Consider the following 21,999-nt stretch of genomic DNA (forward strand, 5'->3'; position numbering starts at 1 on the left):
AGTGGGGAGAGGGTTGTCAGGGCATGGACCCTCCCCACAGTCAAATTTACAGTCAGGCCTCCGTATACCCGTTTCCTCCACATCCAAAATTCTGCTCCTGTGGATTCAACCAACATAGATTGTATAGTACTTACTGAAAAAAATCTGCCATAAGTGGACCCAAGTCGTTCAAACCTTTGCTATTCAAGAGTCAACTATATTTAACAACCCTCAACGTCAGAATGAACCTTAAGACCTCTCTAATTGACTCATGAATGAGTTCAGGTTACTCAATTCATTGTACAGCCCTGTGTGATTTTATAACCAATGTACTGAAAGTGTTCAGAACTATTCTAATTTTTGTTGACATGTAAGTTTGAACTAATACGCTATTTCAGTGAGTTAAGAGCTCAATACTAGAAATTAAAGGTAACGCTGAAAGGCTGAATTATCATAAGCCCTTCTAGAGTACCTAAAATGTATGCTCTTCACTATCTCATTAGCAAAAAGGAAAATTATTTATTCATGTGAACACACGCAGTATCCTAAATCTAACTCATGAAGTACCTTAAATCTTTCCTCTCTTTCTGAAGATAAAGCATAATTAATTCCAAGTGACAAATTGCTTGTGCTTTTTTATTTAATACATTCCTTTGGTTTTTCTCCTGTGAGTTCACCCTTTCCCTTAGGCAAGCATCAGCACAGCACTGAGACCCAAGATATAGGCACAAACAAGAAAAGCAGAAGGCTGGGAAGTCAGAATTCTGAGCTCCAGACCTTGCTCGATCCCCAAGTATAGCGACCTTGAAGTCACCATTTAACCTCCCCACCCCCCGGTTTCCTTATTGGAAAAGCCGGAACACTTGCTTCCTTCCTTCACCAAGACTATTATGAGAATCAAATAAGCTCAGTGATCTGAAGCAATCCCCAAGCTTCAAAATGTTATTTTAAAAAAAAATAGGTACTGTTATTGCAATTAATACATTTCTAGGTGAAAAGGTACCAAACACACATGGATCCTAGATTCACTGTTTGTATGAAGGGAGGTAGACAGGGAGCACACAGAAAGAGATTTTTTAAGTTAATGAAAAATTTTAAATTACACTTCAAGGAACAGAGAGATACAAACTAAACTGTCTACATCCTGTTAACATTGATAACCACAATACCAGAAATTGCTTTGTCTCTAAAACACTCTATTCACGTTTCTTAACTTAAAGGTATTAAACTGCATCAACTGTCCAAGTTTCACCACTTACAATCCAGGATCTGCAAATGGGTACGGTATTAGGGCCTTCATATTTACTGTGTGCTTAGTCACTCAGTCGTGCCTGACTCTTTGGGAACCTTTGGACCGCAGCCCGCCAGGCTCCTCTGTCCATGGGATTTTTCAAGCAAGAATGTTGGAGTAGGTTGCCATTTCTTCCTCAAGGGATCTTCCCGACCCAGGGATCGAACCTATGTCTCCTATGTCTTCTGCATCGCTGGCGGATTATTTACCCACTGAGCCATTGGGAAAGCCCTATATTTTCACAGCGGGATTGATATGAGAATTGAGTTTATACTTGCAAAGCACTTAGGTACAGTGCCAGCCAGGGTACTGGCTATGGGAAGGTTTGTTCTCCTGCGCAGCAGTGGAGAACCATTCATATCTGGGGTCAAACCACTGCTCCAGTCTCTACTAGATGAAATGTGGATTTTAGACACAGGTCTGCCCATCTGTATAAGGAGGAAAATAGTACAGGTACTTACACCTCATATGAAGGTTAAAAAATATATTTGAAGATTGGAAAGATACTTGCTACATCCAAAGCGTTCAGTAAGTGGTGGCATTGGTGGTTTTGCTGAGAATAATAATATTTAATAGTAGTAATACTGGTAAATTATTGAACAACCCCTTAAATTCTTTAACTTTCAGTGATTTATTTAGCTTAAATAACAGTTCTGAAACAACAGTTGCATGAATCTTGGCAGTAGCAAAATTGTATGTGATTTTAAAATGGCAAACATAGGAATAAGTTCTCATCTGCAACCTCAGGTTTAATTCTGCTTCAGACTTACCACTGCCAAAATATTTTAAAAAGTCAGAACTACAACAATGCTCGAGAAACATATGGTTAATTCCTTTACATTTAACTTTGTATAACCTTAGCTCTCCTACAAATCTTACATTGTCTAATTAATCTAGTGTGCAACATTAGTCCACTAAAACAAAGCCATGCATTTCTAAACAATTTTTATGATTTCCCAGTCTTTGTCAACACCATTTTTGTTTGTGCAAATGCCAAAAAAAAAAAAGATGGACTTTCTGAAAATCTTTTAAAAATCAAGACTTTTCTTTCATTTTTCATTTCCCCAATTCATTTTCATTTTTCATTTCCCCAAAAAAGAGGAAGAAAATAAAGGAAAATGGAAGGTTTTTTAAAAAATAAGAATAGCAAAAGATATCTTTATAGACTGATAAGGCATTTTTCTGGGGCAAACAAACTAGAGAACTACCCACTTCACCAGGGGTTCTATCTGATTTCTCTCCATCTTCATGGCTCCACTTCATGGTCAAAGACAAACGTGCCACCACCTCTTTACAAAAGGAGCCTTTGCTTTCAGTTCCTTGTAACTGTCATCATACGTTATCCTCCAACACACTGCTGGACCTCAAGACAACTAAATCACAGCTGGCCAGAGAAAAGAGGAATTCTAGAAACCATATCCTTATACCTATTTCCTTTTGCAGAAACTACTAAGCGGGCAGGTGGTCTGATGACGGAGGAGACTGCTGACGTTCAGAAGATCACAAAGTGACCAAGAGCAAACCAAAGCCTTCTCTCTCCCTGGACAGGGAGGGGGGCTTTCCCATACTTGCTGCATGTCAGCATTAAATTTCTTACATTTCTGTTTCAACTTTGTACTATTTATTCCCATTGCCAAGCAAACCAATCCACTGCCTGGTTTTTATTTTATAATCAACTACTACAATGTAAAAGTCAAATGAAGTATCACTTTCAAACAGCTTTCTGATGAGATACTAGCATGTGAATTACCAGAGTAAGAGTAAATTTCTCCGGTTTAGGTTTTTCTCTGCTTCTGTATTTTCATAAAACAATTACATCAACAGGGGTTACCTAACTGCCCTTACGCTTAATCACTCCAAAATAAATGAATGTAACTTTTGATAGGATGATTCCTATCCTTTTTCTTTCCATTCTTTTGAAAGGTTGTCAACTATTACACACAAATGCTTGGTGTACATAGAATAAGAGCAAATATTAAAACCAGTTTACACCTAGTAGCGAATGGACCTGTGGACACAGTGGGGGCAGGTAAGCGTGGGAAGAACTCAGGAAAGCAGCACTGACATAGCACGCTATCATGTAGAGAACGGTTATCGGGACGCTGCTGCGCTCCACAGGGAGCCCAGGCTGACACTCTGAGGACCCAGAAGCCTGGGTGGGGGGCGGGGAGAGAGGCTCGAGCACAAGGGAATGCATAGGAAATTACGACTGATTTGCATTGCTGTACAGCAGAAATCAACACAACACTGTAAAGCAATTTTCCACCAATTAAAAAAGGGAAGGAAAAAAGAACCAATCTACACCTGACAAATACCACTGATATCGTAACTCTCACATGTATCTGCTGAAATCAAGGCAATTCAACAGCCCATTTCAGTAATTTCATGTCCTCTGCAAGTCACTGACCCAAGTGCCAAAACAGACAACAGAACATTCTCAGCTCCCAAATATTAGGTGTCCTTCAGTTTTGGAGAAGTCTGGAAGGAAAGAACACTGGTCCTCAGTTATGACAGCCCAACTATCTAAAAGAAGGAAAATAGTAGTCCTGCTTTCTGAGATAACCAACAGGAAAAGTTACAACTGGATAAAAGTATAAACCCCTTATACTGCTTTAAATAAAAAAAAAAAAAATAATTCTACTGTCATTTGTACATTTCTTCTTTTTTTTTTTTTTTTTTTTGGCTAAGCCACCTATGTGTAAAATGTAACTACACAATGCCCACACCACTTCAGTCACATGCCCTACTTCAAGATAAACAACAGTATTTGATAAAGCGTTCTCAAGTTTAAAAATACATTAAAAAAAATAAAAAGTAATTACCTTTCCGAAGTCACGGACATCAAACAGGTCAAATGCCTCGAACAGTTCACTCTTTCTCATTCCAAACGTCTCACAACAGGCCGTGAGGAATGTCCTTATGTTCTTCAAACAGAGAAACTGAGGAATGAGAAAGGGCTATTAGTATATAGTGAATCATGCTACATGTACCTATCCTCGGTCACACCCAGAATGCTGAGAAAATGCCAAGGAAAAATCCATCTGCTCTTGATGGTGTTTTCCATTACCTTGCTGGCAATATTTAATGACTACCCACTCTCTCCCAGGCACCGTGGCACAGCTGTGCACAAGGCAGACAAAAGTCTGCCCTCATGACACTTACAGTCTAATAAGAGGAGACGAGAACCAACTCAGCAACAGAAACAAAAAAGTAACTATTTTTATTTTTGCATGGTGGTAAATGCAAGAGAAAACTAAAGCCAGAAGGGATCAGGAGTGCTGGGACGGGTGGAGGGAGCCTCAGTGAGATGGTTAGAGAAGGAGTCGATGGGAAGAGGACGGATAAGCAGGGAAGCTTTGATGGTGGGGAAGGAGCAGCCATGCAGAATTACAGGACAGAGTATTCCGCATTAAGTAGCACCCTATGTCAAGGTCCTGAGGTGGAGGCTTCTGAGGTTACGTCTGAGGAAGGGGCCAAGATGGACAGAGCAGAGTGGATGACAAAGAGAAAGGCAGGATGTGAGCTGGGAAGGCAGTGAAGTCAGATGAGAAAGGATCCTGCTGGACAGGCTTTTACTCTGACTGAGATGGGAAGTCACTGGATACTTTGTGACAGAACTGGAATATGATCTGATATTTTAAAGGGTTTATTTTCTTTCTTTTAAAAAAAATTTTTTTAACAAAAATTATCTTTATGGCTCTCCACAGAGTGACTGACCTGTAGATAAGCTCTTTGGCTCAGTTTTCTTTTATAGCCTCAAGAAATGTTCTGAGAAATATTTTGACAGAACACCCCTCAAGTCATAGAATTTTCAGGCACAGGGAATGGCAGCTGGGTTTTCATACTGACACACTGGAGGTGGTAATTTAAGGGGTGCTGCAGTAAGCTGCTAGAGTGAACCAGAGCTCAAATTCTCCAGTTCTCCGAAGTATACGATTGGTTGGATGTCCGAGTCTTTAAGGCTGCGTTCTTGGGGCTGGAGTGGGTGAGTTGCAGTGCTGCATCTAATGCAAAGTCGCCCTGTTTGGATCTATACAGGAGGCATTAGCTTAAGGCTGATGTGGCAGCTGCCCAATTCCCTTGCCTGGCAGAAGTTTCATGTGGAAAATCTACACCTGCATGGTGCAGGCAACCCCAGGGATGCTGTTATCACTCCTCCAAAACGTCCTCTTCTGCCTCTTCCTCTCTTGTTTCCCCATGGTGTGCAATGAGATGAGGCCAAGGGATATGTAGGGGTCAGAGTCTCATTTCTCTGGCTCACCACACTCAGAAAGTGCTAGAATAAGCATGCAAAAGGACAAACATTGCTCCTGAGACGTGCAATGTTATTTCATTAAATTCTTTCAGAATTTCATGCTTAGAAAAACCCAGTACTCCCTTGGACAGCTGTAAGATTATGAGAGCACAGGAGCATTTTGTATTTTCCTTTTTGCACGGGTTGCCAGGAAGCTCAGAAGTTGCTATGAGCTCTGTATTAGTTAGTTCCATTAACCTTCATTTTCTGCACAGTTTTTCTCTCCCCAGACATTTTTATTTCATTGATTTTTCTTTTTCTTCTTTGATTTTAGTCATTCTATTTGTGTCTTTCGTTATAACCAGTGAGAAATAAGTACATAGAAAACATTTATTCTAATGCCGGATGGATATTTCACCTTGTATATTTTTGTTCCTGGTGCTCTTCAGAGTAATGGTTTTCATACAGGGGAATATTCTTTTTCAGAGTCCATTCTTAGGTATATTACCAGGGATAGTAATAAAGGGAATTCTTGGTATGATTCAATTATTTTTTATAGACTATAGTCTATTTAAAGTTTGTTGGCTATATTCTGTGTTCTGTACAATATATCCTTGTAGCTTATTTTTTCTAATAATACTTAACTCTATATTAAAAATACTACTACTGTTCAACAAATGATCAACATAAAATATTAGTTTTGGTAATTTTGGTACTAAGTCTTTGAAAACTAAAATGCATTGTATACTTAGAGCATATCTCAATTCAGTTGTTATTTTTTGTGGAGTGAGGGGTGGTGCTACATGGTTTGTGGGATCTTAGTTCCCCAAAAAGGGACTGAAGCCATGCTACTGGCAGTGAAAGGATCCTAACCACTGGACCACCAGGGAATTCCCAGCATATCTCAATTCAAACTAGCCCCATTTCAAGTGCTCCATAGCCATGTGTGGTTAGTTGCTGTCATAATGGACAGCATGGTGCTAAAGTTTCAGGAGTAGGTTTGTAAACAGGCCCCTCTCTTTTACTCAAAATATGCATAGACATATCGGTACAAACTTCTCACCCGAGCTTTTGAGGTCCTCTGTTATGTGCCCCACTATGCGGTCAGGCTGGTCTCCTCCTTGGCACTCGTTACTCCATGCTCATTCCTGCCTCCATGCTTGAACTCTGCCATTCCTCTATCCAATAACCCTCTCTCTTTTCCCTTTTCTGTTCCAACACCCAGCCCAGCTACTGTTCCATCTCCTCCTGGACTACAGCAGTTCCTATTGCTCTTTTTTCAGAGTTTTTTTTTTTTTTTTAATACAGATCAAAAGGAGTTGGAGCAAGGTTAGAGAGAGTAACACTGGATAGGAAGCTATTACAATAATCCTGCTGAGAGACAGCCATGGAAAGAGAAGGTGTTCAATTTTGACTCTTAAATTGGAGATGCCTATTAGTCATGCATGGAACATGGGGCAGCAGACAACTGGATATACAAATCCAGAGTTCAGGGCACAGGTGTGTACTCCACAGACATAAACCTGAAAGTCTTTGGAGTATACAAAACATTTTTAACCATGATATCATCTGAGATGACTTTGAGAGAAAGAAGAGGGGAAAGGATCTGGGGTCAGGTCATCTTAGATCAGGAAAAGAAAAGGAGCCTGCAAAGGGGCTGAGAAAGAGGGACCCAGTGATGAAGGAGAACAACCAAGTGAAGAGGCTTTCCCTGAAGCCAAGTAAAGAAGGTGTTTCTAGAAAGAAGGAGTGATAATCTGTGTCAGTTGCTGCTGCTACTCAATTAAGATTTGACCAAGTGTTTTCCTTGAAATCTGGCTGTCTGAATGCTAAATAGGTGCACCCTGACAAAAGCGGGTTCCAGGTGGAGGATAGTGGTGGGGAAATGCTATATGGAGCAGCTTCAAGACACAATAGGAAGACAGAAAGTAAAGACAGAATATATCAATAGATTCTGGGGAGTTTTGCTGCACAAGAAAACAGAGGATTGAGTAGGTAGTAAGCAAGAAAGAGAGGTCAAGGAAGGGCTTTTTAACAATGGAAGCTGTTTACAACGTGTTTCTAGAAAGCAAGAGGCACAGTCACCCAAATGAAGTCCTTGAGAGGGCAAAGGAAAAGGGTCTGATGCTCAGGCACAGAAGCTAACCCTGGAGAACACGTTCAGCTCATTGACACCAACAGGGACAAGAGGTAAGGCAGCCGCCATCACAACTTAAACAACCAACAGAATTTACTTTCCGCATCTAAGATTCAGATCCAACTAAGCAAAGGACACACATACTCTGAAAGTGAATTTCGGAAATAGCTGCAATGGCACACATTAAAAATAAAGTTATTAACCACCAATAGGTGAGAAATCTATTAGCCTATTATTGCATCTTTGCTTTTTTTTAAAAAAAAAAAAGCACTGTCAACATTTTATTTTGTTGTTGTTTTCCATCTTGGTTTGTTTTTTAATTTTCAGAAAGCACATTTTACTTTTTCTACTTTGGAAACATTCAGGTTTTGCATGGGCTTAACCCAGACATAGTTTTACCCTTTACAGGAATCCTTCTTGAGGCTTAAATATTTCAGGAGGGGTTAAAACCACAGGGGAAACATCATAAACCCTTTGAAGCACAAAAGCAGCAGCCAATCTGCACATTCAGTTACTGCTTTCATTTTTAAAAATTCATAAGAGACCTTTATGACACAGAATCACTCTGTATGTAGCTCTTCCACATAGAATTGCTTATTTACAGATTAAAAGCCTTGCATTCTGCCAAGATAGACAATAATTACTCTCTTGGGGATTATGCAACGGCGCTCTTGCAATATTTTTTACATAATTAAGTGCCCAACTCATAGCTCACCAAGGAACAAAGCATAATTGCACATGCTACCCTCTGAAGATTTCACACCAAACTCAAATTTTCCCCCGTGTCGGAAAAACTACAGTAGAGCTCCATTCAAGGGCTTTGATCGTTAATTCAGAAAAGTATTGCTGAAAGCAAAAAAGAAAAAAGAAAAGAAATACAGTCATTACTGAATGCATTACAAGAGATTATTTAAAAACAGAACTTTCCCTGACTTCTGAAATCAATCTTAACCTTATTTGCCCCTTAAATAATTCAATTCCACAAATATTTATTGGATTTGAAGAAAATCACTGGTACGCTCTGCATTTCCAGGCAGTCATCATGTTTGGTCACCCTTTTATTTATGTATTTTTTCAGTCAACAGTGTTTGAATGCCTACAATGTTCCAGACACTGGGCATACTGAAAATGAATAAAACAAGCTTCTCTATTAATCACAGCTGGAGATTTTCATACTTACCACAAAACTGGCTAGTAACACTAGGATCACACTTCCGCTAATGGCTCTGTGCAAGCGCAGAACAAAGGTGAGGGATGGAGGAAGCAGGCCCTAATGTCATCACAGAAGCCTTGGATAGAGCTGGGCCTGCCAGCCCACCCATCCCAGACTTTTGCTTTGTCTTCCTATGTTGAACTCGTTCCTTTTCCAGTTTTTTGTTTTTTTATTTTTAATTTTTATTTCAAACCTAAAGAAAAATTGAAAGAATAGTACAATGAACATTCCATTTACTCAACAACTGTAACATACTGCCATAGGGGCTTTTGTGTGCCAGCCATTTCTCTATTTATTCACAAAAATTTGTATGTGAAAGTAAGTTCAGACCATGGCACTTCACTCCTAAATAACTCTGCCTGCATTTGCTAGGAATAAGGACGCTTTCCTAAATATGTATAATACCACTATGGGCCTCAGAAAATTAATAATAATTCCATGTTATTCCATATCCATCCCATATCCAAATTTCATCAATTGCCCACCCAATGTCTTTTTAAACTGCTTCCCCAAACCCACACCCAGTCTTGGGTCCAATTCAATTTTGTCCATTATGTTTTATTTTTTGCAGTATTTTTAATCTAAAATTTTCCTTTTTTTTTTTTCCATGACACTGATTTTAAAAGAGTCCAGACCCAGATATGTTATAGAATGTCCCATATTCTGGATGTGTCTAATTATTTCTTCATGGTATCATTGAATTAATTCCTCCATCATTTATATCTCCTATGAACCAAAGCTACATCAAGATACAAGTTAAACAGTTTTGGAAAAAATATTTTATACTGTGAACTTCCTATTTCATCATATCAAAAGACACAAAATGTTAGGGTAACCTATTATTATTGACATTAGGCTTGATCACTTGGCTAAGATGGTTACTGCCACATCTATCTATTGTAAAGGTACAGGTTCTCTTTTATATCAATAAATCCTGAGAGCGATAATTTGTTACCATGCGGCTGTTCTTTTTCCCAATAATTTTTTACCACTTTTCATCCACTGATAACCCTTGCTTTAATTATTCCTTTTGAGACAGCAAAATTCTATCTTTCCTTCCACATTTATTGGCTGGTATTCTCACTGAAAAACAAGCTTCCCCTGCCCTCCTCCCTTCCTTTTTTTGAAATCTTTGTTTGTGTAATAATTAATTGCAATCATTATTCTTTTGGATGTTCAGATTGTCCTGAATTTGGCCACTGGGGGTCTCTTCAAACTGGCTTCTGTGACCTTTTGACATGACTCCATTAGTCTTTTGTTTTATTACATCAAACTGTCCTAGGCCCACCTCATGTTTTCTCTGCCCAAGTTCTATAATCGGCCACTTCTCCAAACAGTTCCTTTTCAAGTTTTATAGCAAATAGTATTTAGAGAACAAGTCTGAGCATCAGGCTATTCCCAAATTACATGAGCCAATTACATCAAATGAACCTGTAACTCCACCTTTTGCTTAAGCAATGTATCACCAGCAACAGGAAGAGTTAATGTAAACAAATCCTATCATTTTCTTTGCAGCATGCCTAATAAGGCAACTCTTATCTCACACTGTTAAGAAAGAAAAAACTTGAGTTCACTGAAGACCAGTGAACACAAGAGTTTCTTTGTGCTTGGAGATGTTATTGGTCTTCGAAACACTGACAGTCCTTTGTATTTAGCAGCTCAAAACCTCTGCCTTCAGACCTGGTGTATGATGGGCAAAGACAAATACATTTCATTATTTCGTTTCATAACCATACTTTATGTTTGACCAAAAATTATATAACTTTGCTAAGTTTTTAGTACAAGTGTTAGTCCCTCAGTCATGTTCGACTCTTTGTGACTTCATGGACTCACTGCAGCCTGCCAGGCTCCTACATCCATGGAATTCACCAGGCAAGAATACTAGAGTGGGTAGCCATTCCCTTCTCCAGGGGATCTTCCCAACCCAGAGATCAAACTCAGGTCTCCTGGACTACAGGCAGATTCTTTACCATCTGAGCCACCAGGGAAGCCCATAAAAGAGAACTTTAGGGCTTTCCAGAATTTAGGATGAGGGCTTTTAAAACCAGAATTAAATAACCCAAGGATTTTTAAAATATTAAATATATCCATGCATGATTGTTACAGAAATGAAGGATAGGCAAAAGGTTTCAATAGCATTTTATCATTTAATACATATTAATGAGGTGCCTTTTATGTACTAGGTATCATAAAACTTCATAAAATGTCCCCCAGTTGGGTACTTATTTATTGAACACATATTAATTGAATGAAATTGCCAAGAACTGAGTATTTTTTAAAAAGCAAGTATGATCCAAATTCTGCCGCCAGAAGAGATCAGGCAGAGCATACAAACGAGGAAACGTGTAGCTACATGACAACATGGCAAACGCTATGAAGTCATTCAGAGGCCCCTCAGGAGTCCTGGAGTATCAGAGACAGCTTTCTGGAGTAAGTGACCCACGAGACCCTGCAGGGTGAGTGGGAGTCAGTCACAAAAAGAGGAGTGCTCAGTGTTCAGGGAGGGGAAGGGGACCTGCCAGACTTGAGTGTGAGGACGCCCAGGTAAACACACAGGATGGGGGCGAATGCGAGATAGGTGAGGGCAGTGGAGGGGTTCAGAATGGACACGGCTCTCTAGGGAGAAGTGACAGCAGGGCTGGACGGAGGAGCTGGGACTCACTGAGCAAGCCCAGTGGATGCAGGCTTTATCTAGAAGAGAAGTTGAGGTTTTACATAAGAGAGTGCAATCCTCGGTTATTCTTGAGTGTTTGCTCTATACCAGGTTCTATGTTAAATGCTTACACCTTCTAATCTTCACATTAACTCAATCAGGGAAGATTTTTTTTCTTTCATATATACTGAGGCTTAGATGTTTAAACAGGTTTATGTAACTGCATATGCCAAAGTAACACAGTTGTAACTCAAAACCAGACATTCTGGCTACAGAGCCTATATCCTTAACTGCTATGTTATACTAGCTCCATCGTGTAGTGTGGAGAATTAACTATTTTTGTTTACTCTTTATTAGGGAGATTGTGCGAGGCAGATGAGATAAGAACAGAACGATGTCATGTTCGTATAAGGAAAAAAATCACAGTGACTTGGATTACAATAGTAGGAGAAAGGGAAACAATTCTAGAAAGTAATATGGAAAGGAAATACCTGGTAATTGACTGAATATAGGTGGAGTGGAGAGAGTGAAGGAGAAAAGAATTCAGATTCATAACCATAGCTCCATCCTAGGCACTGCAAAGACAGAGAAGGGATTCACTGAAAATGGTCACTTAGCAAATTAGGAAACAGGTGCCAAGAATTGAGTCAATTAATTCTTATTTTCATCTGGAAAGTCCTGGTATGGAGATATTCCACAGCCCCTCTCTCGGCTATGTTCCGTGACAAGTGACACATTCTAATGACACAGTCCCTGGTCTTCGGCCACAATGCTCACTCTCACTTCAGAAACGCATCAAAAGCTTACTTATTTACTACAGGTTGAAAAGCACTCGATAAAGATGCGGAAAACCCTCAGAGAGGAAAGCTTAAGACCAACCATGTCTAAGACACCCTGAAAATTATACATCAGGCCAGAGCTCTCTAGATTAGACAGTTTCCTAACCAACAGCTATCACAACAGATGAAGCTAAGTTGCTTTTTACCTTTGCGGCTCTTGTTACCACTTCAATGCTATCGATACTGATGTTACAGAAAGAAAACTTTGAAAGGTCATGCTGCTAAAATTCACAGTAAAATGCTGCAAGACTCTCTTTTCCCTCCACTCTTTTTATAGTGTATGGCTTCCTTTTCCTCTATGTATGTAGAAACCACTTTGACTCTTCTCAATGATACAAATGCAAACAGGATTGCTTCCCTTTTTCTTATCTGAAAAAATAAGCATGTACTTCTCTAAAATTGTTAGCAATATTGGACTAGTGTTAACCGAGGCTGCGTAACAGGAAAAACCTCCACAGCTTATTATGAAATGAGTTATTTTGATCTCAGCTGAGAAATGGTGTCTTGTGGGAAGGTCAACAATTTCTAACACAGCTTCATAACTGCATAGACATGTTGACATATTGTCATTTTCATAGGACCCATCAGTAGCCAGGTCGTCAGATAAAGTAAGATGCTTCCAGGGTCTCCTTTCTTTGTGGGACACTTATTACCGCATTTGAAGGAAAGTCTGAATTTCAGCATTTGGCATAACTTGAATTATGAGTGGTCCTTAACAGGCTGACGGACAGTTCTGAAGACACAAGAGAGTCCACTAGGAAGCCTATCCACAAATATTAAGGTAAAAGCAGAGCTTTCCCTCTGGGCTGTCTCAGCTTAGACTTAGTCAGGTCTCTGCCTAGTACCCTTGTCATTCTAACTCCTCCCAACTTCGCCCCATTTGGAGAACTGGCAGGCTGGAAGGGAAACCACAATAAATTAAGTTTCTCTCCTATTGGGGGTTTTCTATTTCTGTCCGTTTTACCATATCCTCTCCTCTCTCCCACTACATCTGTCTTTTAAGATTAGGTCAATTAAATCTTACATCTTCTGGAAATATTTTTTAAAAGAAAAGAATAATTTTACTTCTATGAGGACTTTATTTATCCCTTTTGCTCGTGAGTCAGTAGGTCCCCACAGAAGGGGAATCATTCCCATTGTTCTTTGAAGACCATACTTACAGATGAGTTCTGAATAATTATTAAATAATTACACTGCACTTGGCATCAGTTCAGGGCTGCACAATATCTTCCCTTTTCCTCTTGATCCTATTATTACAGATAAATGAAAACCCTAAAGGACACTCAGGAAGAAGGCCAAAAATGGAGGAGGGCCATTTCACATCTCCAGTTTTGTGTTCAAATCTCTAAACTAAAACTGCCCTGTTTTCAGTAAACTAAAAGCCAATTATTTCCGTTTTGATTATATGCCAGTCTGCAATTCATTTTTAGAAAATAAGTTTTTTAATCGCTTAATCACAAATACAGTAATTTAGGAACATTGAAAGTTACAGGGTTTTTGTTTTATTTTCTCCATGATGAGGCACTTTAATGGATTATATATAAGTACTGAAGTGATTAAGTTCATATGTGTAGGGCTAAGTTGTATAAACATGTACATCTACGTATTCTGTAGCATCAGACTCACACCTGTGATAATAACTATTTGGACTATATCTGTTTGCCCAACCAATGATACATGAGAGAAATATTTTTGAGAGCAGAGACTACATTTATTTCATCTATGTATCTCCACAGCTTTTTTCTTTCAGTTTTTTTAATTGGAGGATAATTGCTTTACAATGTTGTGCTGGCTTCTGTCATACATCAGTATGAATTAGCCACAGGTATAAGAAAAGTTATGACCAACCTAGATAGCATATTGAAAAGCAGAGACATTACTTTGCCAACTAAGGTCCGTCTAGTCAAGGCTATGGTTTTTCCTGTGGTCATGTATGGATGTGAGAGTTGGACTGTAAAGAAGGCTGAGCACCGAAGAATTGATGTTTTTGAATTGTGGTGTTGGGGAAGACTCTTGAGAGTCCCTTGGACTGCAAGGAGATCCAACCAGCCCATTCTGAAGGAGATCAGCCCTGGGATTTCTTTGGAAGGAATGATGCTAAAGCTGAAACTCCAGTACTCTGGCCACCTCATGCGAAGAGTTGACTCATTGGAAAAGACTCTGATGCTGGGAGGGATTGGGGGCAGGAGGAGAAGGGGTGACGGAGGATGAGATGGCTGGATGGCATCACTGACTCGAAGGACATGAGTTTGAGTGAACTCTGGGAGTTGGTGATGGACAGGGAGGCCTGGCGTGCTGCAATTCATGGGGTCACAAAGAGTCAGACACGACTGAGCGACTGAACTGAACTGATACATACGTCCCTCCTGAATTCCCCTTTGATCTCCCATCCTATCCCTTCCACCTCATCTCTAGGTTGTCACTCCTGCATTGAGCTCCCTGGGTCACACAGCAAATTCCCACTTGCGATCTGTTTTACATATGGTAATGTATATGTTTCCATGCTGTTCTCTCAAATCATTCTACCCTCTCCTTCCCCCACTGTTCTCTATGTCTGCATCTCCACTGCTGCCCTGCAAATAGGTTCATCATTACTATCTTGCTAGATTCCATACACATGCGTTAATATACAATATTTGTCCTTCCCTTTCTGACTCACTTCACTCTGTATAATAGGCTCCAGGTTCATCCACCTCATTAGTACTGACTCAAATGCATTCTTTTTTCTAGCTGAGTAATATTCCATTAAATATATGTACAACAATTTCTGTATCCATTTACCTGTTGATGGACACCTAGGTTGCTTCCATATCCTAGTTATTGTAAAAAGTGCTGCAATGAACACTGGGGTACAAGGGTCTCTTTCAATTATGGTTTTCTCAGGGTATATGCCTGGTAGTGGGATTACTGAGTCATATGATAGTTCTATTCCTAGTTTTCTAAAGAATCTCCATACTGTTCTCCACAGTGGCTGTATCCATCTGCATTCTCACCAACAGTGTAAGAGGGTTCCCTTTTCTCCACATCCTCTCCAGCATTTATTGCTTATAGAGTTTTTAATGACGGCCATTCTGACTGGTGTGAGGCGATACCTCACTGTAGTTCTGCTTTGCACTTCTCTCATAATAATCAATGCTGAGCATCTTTTCATGTGTTCATTGGCTATCTCCATGTCTTCCTTGGTCTGTTTAGGTCTTTGGCCCATCTTTTTATCAGGTTGTTTGTTTTTCTGGTATTGAGCTACATGAACTGCTTGTATACTTCGGAAATTAATTCTCTGTCAGTTGTTTCATTTGCAATTATTTTCTCCCATTCTGAGGGCTCTCTTTTAATCTTGTTTATAGTTTCCTTTGGTGTGCAGGAGCTTTTAACTTTAATTAAGTCCCATTTGTTTACTTTTGTTTTTATTTCCATTACTCTAAGAGGTCCCCACTTTTATAATGGACATATTTCTTAATAAATTGATGAATATATGATGATGCAATTTTATCTGCATAAAAGAATAAATAATCATCATTCCTTGGTAACCAATGAACTCATATGGAAATTTACATTAAATTGTCACCATATCCTCTTACTTATGTTAATATATCAATGTCTTCATTATTAAATTACCTCAGAAGTTGGTGATTTTAATAAATATAAATCAAATAAAGACTTTAAATTAGTAAGCAGTTGTGTTCATATGCATCATCTGGGTTACCAGCCCAGAAAGAGGATGGTGCGTATTCAGGGGTGGTCTGCTAACTAGTTTTCAGGGTCCCTGGCCAGCTGTCACCATCACACACACACACACACACACACACACAGACACACACACACACGCGCGCGCGCGCACAAGCACGCCCTTTGCTGCTTTCAACAGCTTGTCTTCATCAGAAGAGGCACTGTATCCCTCTCCTTTGGCAGGAACTTAGACTGTTAGTTTCAAAGGCTTACTGTCAACCCTAGCATTAGTCTTTGTACCCAGAAACAAAAAGGTTAATAAACAGCATCTTTAATCCTCCTTATGTGTTTCTAGCCTTTGCACTAGAAAACCATGGCCGGGATGTGCAGAGGTCAAAATTAGCCTATTTTACTACGTCCATTAACCTGCTACTGAAAGCAGTACACGCTATTACCTCTAATGAGAAAAAGTAACCCCCAATCACATTTTGACCTGGAACACATCTAGCCTGAAGCACACAAAGAATGGCCCAGTATGCATTCCAGAGAAGCCTGTCTTGCAAGGTTCCTTACTATGAGCACAGAAAAACAAGCATTCCCTTCTGCACAGGTGATTGAGGGACAGTAGCTGTAAGTCAGGATTTTGTATTGGTGGGAACAGTCATAACAATAGCAGCAGGGACAGCAGTACCAGCAGAATGGAAGTCGTGGTTGTGGTGCAAGCGGCAGCGGCAACGGAATCAGCTGAACAGCCAAGAAAGCCACGCCCTGTGAAGCAGGAAGTGAGAGCCACTGTGACAGGGCTGCCCCAGAAGGCTGGCAGCCAAGGTGGGTGCTCAGTGAAAACAACGATCGTAAATGAGGGATAGTCTTGGGGTGACACAAATTAGCATTGCCTTTAGAGATGAGCCGTGGAAATCCATTAATCTGAGAGAATGGGAACACAGTTTAGTGTGGGTCTGATCGAAAAGAAAACGTTGTATGCAAACAGAAACAAGGACGTCTAACTGCCAGCACCACCGCATAGAGCCAGCCCCCTGGGACGCAACCACAGAGCACTCCACACTTCACCCAAGCATGACTGAGAATTCCCCACGGAGCCCCCAGCTCTCCACTTGCTCCCTGGCATGGCCAAAGCAGGACTGAGTAGCTGGGGGTGGCACAGGGAAGGAAAGAGTGGAAGGGCGAGCGAGCCTACATCTCTCCCTCCTCACTCACTCTACCCTGGACTCTTGGCACTGGGTACTGTCATAACTGTGATTTACAGATGCGGCTACTGAGGCTCAGGGCGTGAAATGATTGGCTCTACATCCCATGGTCAGATTTCGGACAGCAGATTTCGCAGCCAGGTTGTGGCTCCAAAGACCATGCCTCTAACAACTACGACCTTCTGTCTCCTACACAGCAGACTGTGTCCCAAGTCAGGGAACTGGGAGCCACAGCTCCAGCTCTCCAAGAGAAGACAGTCCTGTGAAGCAGAGAAATAAATGCACAAAAAGCGTACTGCAACCCTCGAGTAGTTAAGTCCAGAGACAAGCACTGGCTTAGTAAGAGCACAAGGGAAGCGCTCCATTCCACGAAGGGGGCAAGCTGAGATTCATTCCTCCAAGAAGTGGCTGAATTGAGTGTCAGGGAAGGAAAACAAAGTCATGAGAAGCGATATGGTTAGAAGCAAAGGCCTGGCCTCTTGGAGGAATGTGTAAAAATCACAGGGCCTCCACAGCGAGTGCAAGCAAGAGAGCACTAGGGATGAATGAGACCGGGAAAGTCGGTCCAGACCAGATCCCAACTGGATCTTGGAACTCATTTCTCCAAAAGAACACGGCAATGCCTCATAATAATGCATATAACTCTACAGTGAGTAAAACTATATGTCCCAGATGTAGCACGAAGCACATCCACGAAGAATCTTAGTTAATACACAGCAAAGGGCTTCCCAGGTGGTACAGTGCTAAGGACCCACCCGCCAATGCAGAAGATGCAAGAAACTCAGGTTCAATCCCTGGGTCAGGAAGATCCCCTGGAGAAGGAAATGGTGAGCCATCCCAGTATTCTTGCCTAGGAAATTTCATGGGCAGAGGAACCTGGTGGGCTACAGTCCACAGGGTCACTAAGAGTCAGACAAGACTGAGCGTGCATACGTGCATATCGTCCTATGAGGAAAACACTGTATTCCATTCTATCCATAAGAAATTGAGACAAAGTCATGTAAGGTCCTGGTAGCTAACAAGTAACAGAACCAGATCCGAGCACCATCAGGACTCTTCCCTGCCACACAGTGTAGCCCTTGTATTGCTTGTGGTGTGAGGCTCTACAGCAAGATGAGGACCTGACTACAGGCTTCTAGGCAGGAGAAAGAAATGGCAACCTACTCGTGTTCTTGCCTGGGAAATCCCATGGACAGAGGAGCCTGGTGGGCTACAGTCCACAGGGTTACAAGAGTTGGACACGACTTAGCAACTATACCATCACCACCACATGCCCCTACAATTTAAACAGACTTGGGCCTGCCCCAAAGAAAGCCAAGGAGGACATTACCCCACAGGAAAGCATTATAGTCACTTCAACTTTTGGACTTCTTTTATCCTCCTCTGCCCCCAAAGTTTTAAGAAATCTAAGAGGAAGACTGAGTTGGGTTCTACACAGTGGATGATTCTGAAGATGGGTTTTGTACAGTGGGTGATTTCCAAAAATGCTTTTGTCTCCTACAAATCTCATTCATCTCAGTTTCTATAGTCTTGTATTGTCTCCCTTCAATTCTGCCCATGCTGGAAATTCTGTCACACTGTTCCCCAGAGTTCACATCCCCCTAACACACATCCCAGACATCACGCTTTTATATCTGCCACTGCACTGCACCAGTATTCAATATAAACTAAAATTTTTTAAAAAACAAAAACATACCTATTCTTAGGGAAAACTGTAAAAAAATGAGAATTCTTAAAATACAACAAAAATGTACCTGAAAGCATTATATTAATAAAAGTATTACCAGTTATATTTTTTCAAAAGCAAGAAAATAAGCTCAAGTTACCTTCCTTAAATATAACCTATTAAGTTAAAAAAGAAACAGATGGCATATTTGTGATTTTTTTTCCCCCTTGGCTGTGACTAGGGATTGAACTTGGGCCATGGCAATGAAACTGCCAAATCCTAACCACTAGACCACCAGGGAACTCCTGTTAGTGCTTTTTCCTGCGTAAGAAAACTTTCCCTGCAGGAGCACCCACAATGCAAGGCTCTGGACCAAACCCATTGGTAGATGTCAGAGAAGCAGCCTGGGGTCCCACCCTTCAGTGTGGGGTGCTACTAGCCCAGCCCGTGAGCAACAGTCACAGTGCCTGCCAGGTAACATACTTCAGGAAAGCTGTGGGAAGCTGATTTCTAACTGATCACTTCAATCACGGGCTGAATTTAGTACAGCTGACCCTTGAAAAACATAGGTTTGAAGTGCATCGGTCCACTTTCACAGGGATTTTCTTTTCTTAATCGTAAAAACTACCGTAGTGCGTCATAAATGGCTGGTTGAACCTGAGGGTGGGGAGGAACCCCAGACACAGAGGAATACCCGAGGATAACAAGGAAACTCCCATAAGGAGGAACCTTGGATAAACAGAGCTGACTGGAAGTCACATGTGTATTTTGACTGCAGGGAGGGTCAGCGTCCCAATTCCTGAATTGTTCAACAGCCAATTGAACATTTTTTTGACTATACTGACCTACCAAGTGAAAGTTGTTAAAACAGAAATATCAAGTACAGTCTTGCAAATTTAGTTTGCAAAAGCCTGAACTCACATTTTGTTCTTCCAATGCCACAATGCTGTTGTTCAGTCCCTAAGTTGTGTCCAACTCTTTGCAACCCAAAGGATTGCAGCACACCGGGCTTCCCTGTTCATCACTATCTCCTAGAGTTTGCTCAAACTCTTGTCCAGTGAGTCAGTGATGCCATTCAACCATCTCATTCTCTGTTGCTTCCTTCTCCTCCTGCCCTCAATCTTTCCCTGCATTAGGGTCTTTTCCAATGAGTCCGCTCTTCATAACAGGCAGCCAAAATATTGAAACTTCAGCATCAGTCCTTCCACTGATTATTCAGTGTTTCCTTTAGGACTGACTCCTCTGCAGTCCATCCGTTTGATCTCCTTGCAGTCCAAGGGACTCTCAAGAGTCTTCTCCAGCACTACAATTTGAAAGGATCAATTCTTCAGCACTCAGCCTTTTTTACAGTCCAACTCTCACAATCATATATGACTACTGGAAAAATCATAGCTTTGACTAGATGGACCTTTGTTGGCAAACTAATGTCTTTGTTTCTAGGTTTGTCAGAGCTTTCCTTCCAAGAAGCAATCATCTTCTAATTTCACGGCTGCAGTCACCATCCACAGTGATTCTGGAGCCCAAGAAAAGAAAAGCTGTCACTGCTTCTACTTTTTCCCCTTCTATTTGCCATGAAGTGATGGGACTGCATGTCATTATCTTAGTTTTTTGACTGTTGAATATTAAGCCAGGTTTTTCACTTTCCTCTTTCACCCTCATCAAGAGGCTCTTTAGTTCCTCTTCACTTTCTGCCAATATAGTGGTACCTATCTGCATATCTCCCAGGAATCTTGACTCCAGCTTGTGACTCACTGCCACAATAAATGCCTCCCAAATCCCCATATTTGAATATCCAAACTACATCTGTCATTTTGCCTTTCACACAGAAAATTATTTTTAATATTTTACCAGGCTCAAGTCTCATTTTTCATTTCAAAACTCTAGCTGTTCACATGAAGCTGGGGGCACAAGATACTCCAAGGCACACACCACCCATAGCTTAGATACTCAGCTTTCTGATGTCTCATGATCCCCACTTTTCTTGACCTCTTTATCAGAATTATAAACATTTTAATTTTTCCAGCACATTTTTAATTTTTTTCAGTTCATTTTCTACTTTGTCATTTCTCTGTGTTAACAACAAAGTGGGAAAGCCATACTGTTAAATTTGAAACAATTACTAATTTTATAAAATACCAGATTATCTGGGCTCTAGTCAGTCTGTTAACTTCAAAATTTTCAGAGGCTTTTTTTGGTAAAATATCTTTAGGAGTGTATTTAAGAGCTGTGCTAATTTCTGTACATAAAGTACATATAATTTCTGTATATAAAATATAATGACTAATGGCCACTTTATAATTTTTTGTGTTATTCACTCAATCATGTCTGACTCTGCAGCCCCATGGACTTTAGCCCACTAGGCTCCTCAGTCCATGGAATTCTCCAGACAAGAATACTGGATTGGGAAGACATTCCCTTTTGCATGGGATCTTCTCGACCCAGAGACTGAACCAAGGTCTCCTGAATTACAGGCAGATTCTTTACTGTCTGAGCCACCAGGGAAGCCCGTATAATCCTAGCAACATTATTATACCTACTGGCATAATTAAGTAACATGGAAAACACTGTTATTAACCATTTAGTGTCACACTGACTTTGTTGAAATTAGACATCTATAATGCAACTAAAAATAAAGGGTGACACATTTCCCCAAGTAATTTCAACTTCAGAAAAGAGACATTTTCTCTAAAATTAACCCCCAAGATGTTTAAACTCCCATTCAGATCAGCAGCTTATTTAGCTCTAGACTGCTGCAGTCCATGGCGTCGCGAAGAGTCGGACACGACTGAGCAACTTCCCTTTCCCTTTTCACTTTCATGCATTGGAGAAGGAAATGGCAACCCACTCCAGTGTTCTTGCCTGGAGAATCCCAGGGACAGTGGAGCCTGGTGGGCTGCTGTCTATGGGATCACAGAGTTGGACACGACTGAAGCAACTTAGCAGCAGTAGCAAGCAACCTACTCCCCTTCCTCCTTCCCTCACTCCAGAGGATAACAGCACTTTCATTTTTCTGAGTGTCTTTCAGCAGACTTCTCCTGCACACTGAACAGCTTGGAATAAATCTGAATAACTGAATAACCTTGAAACAAAATTATTCTCATATAGATCACTGG

General features: G+C 40.7%; 1 protein-coding gene across 1 annotated transcript in view; it reads right to left on the reverse strand.

The window, feature by feature from the left end:
- The window catches only part of VAV3 (vav guanine nucleotide exchange factor 3), a 429,462-nt gene that overhangs the window by 332,629 nt on the left and 74,834 nt on the right, over window positions 1-21,999 (reverse strand). The window contains exon 2 of the mRNA XM_005678013.3: window positions 4,093-4,209. Within this exon, the coding sequence (XP_005678070.1) occupies window positions 4,093-4,209 (117 nt within the window). The remainder of the gene's footprint in view (window positions 1-4,092; window positions 4,210-21,999) is intronic.

The sequence above is a fragment of the Capra hircus genome, chromosome 3, assembly GCF_001704415.2.
Source record: "Capra hircus breed San Clemente chromosome 3, ASM170441v1, whole genome shotgun sequence".
Lineage (NCBI taxonomy): Eukaryota > Metazoa > Chordata > Mammalia > Artiodactyla > Bovidae > Capra > Capra hircus.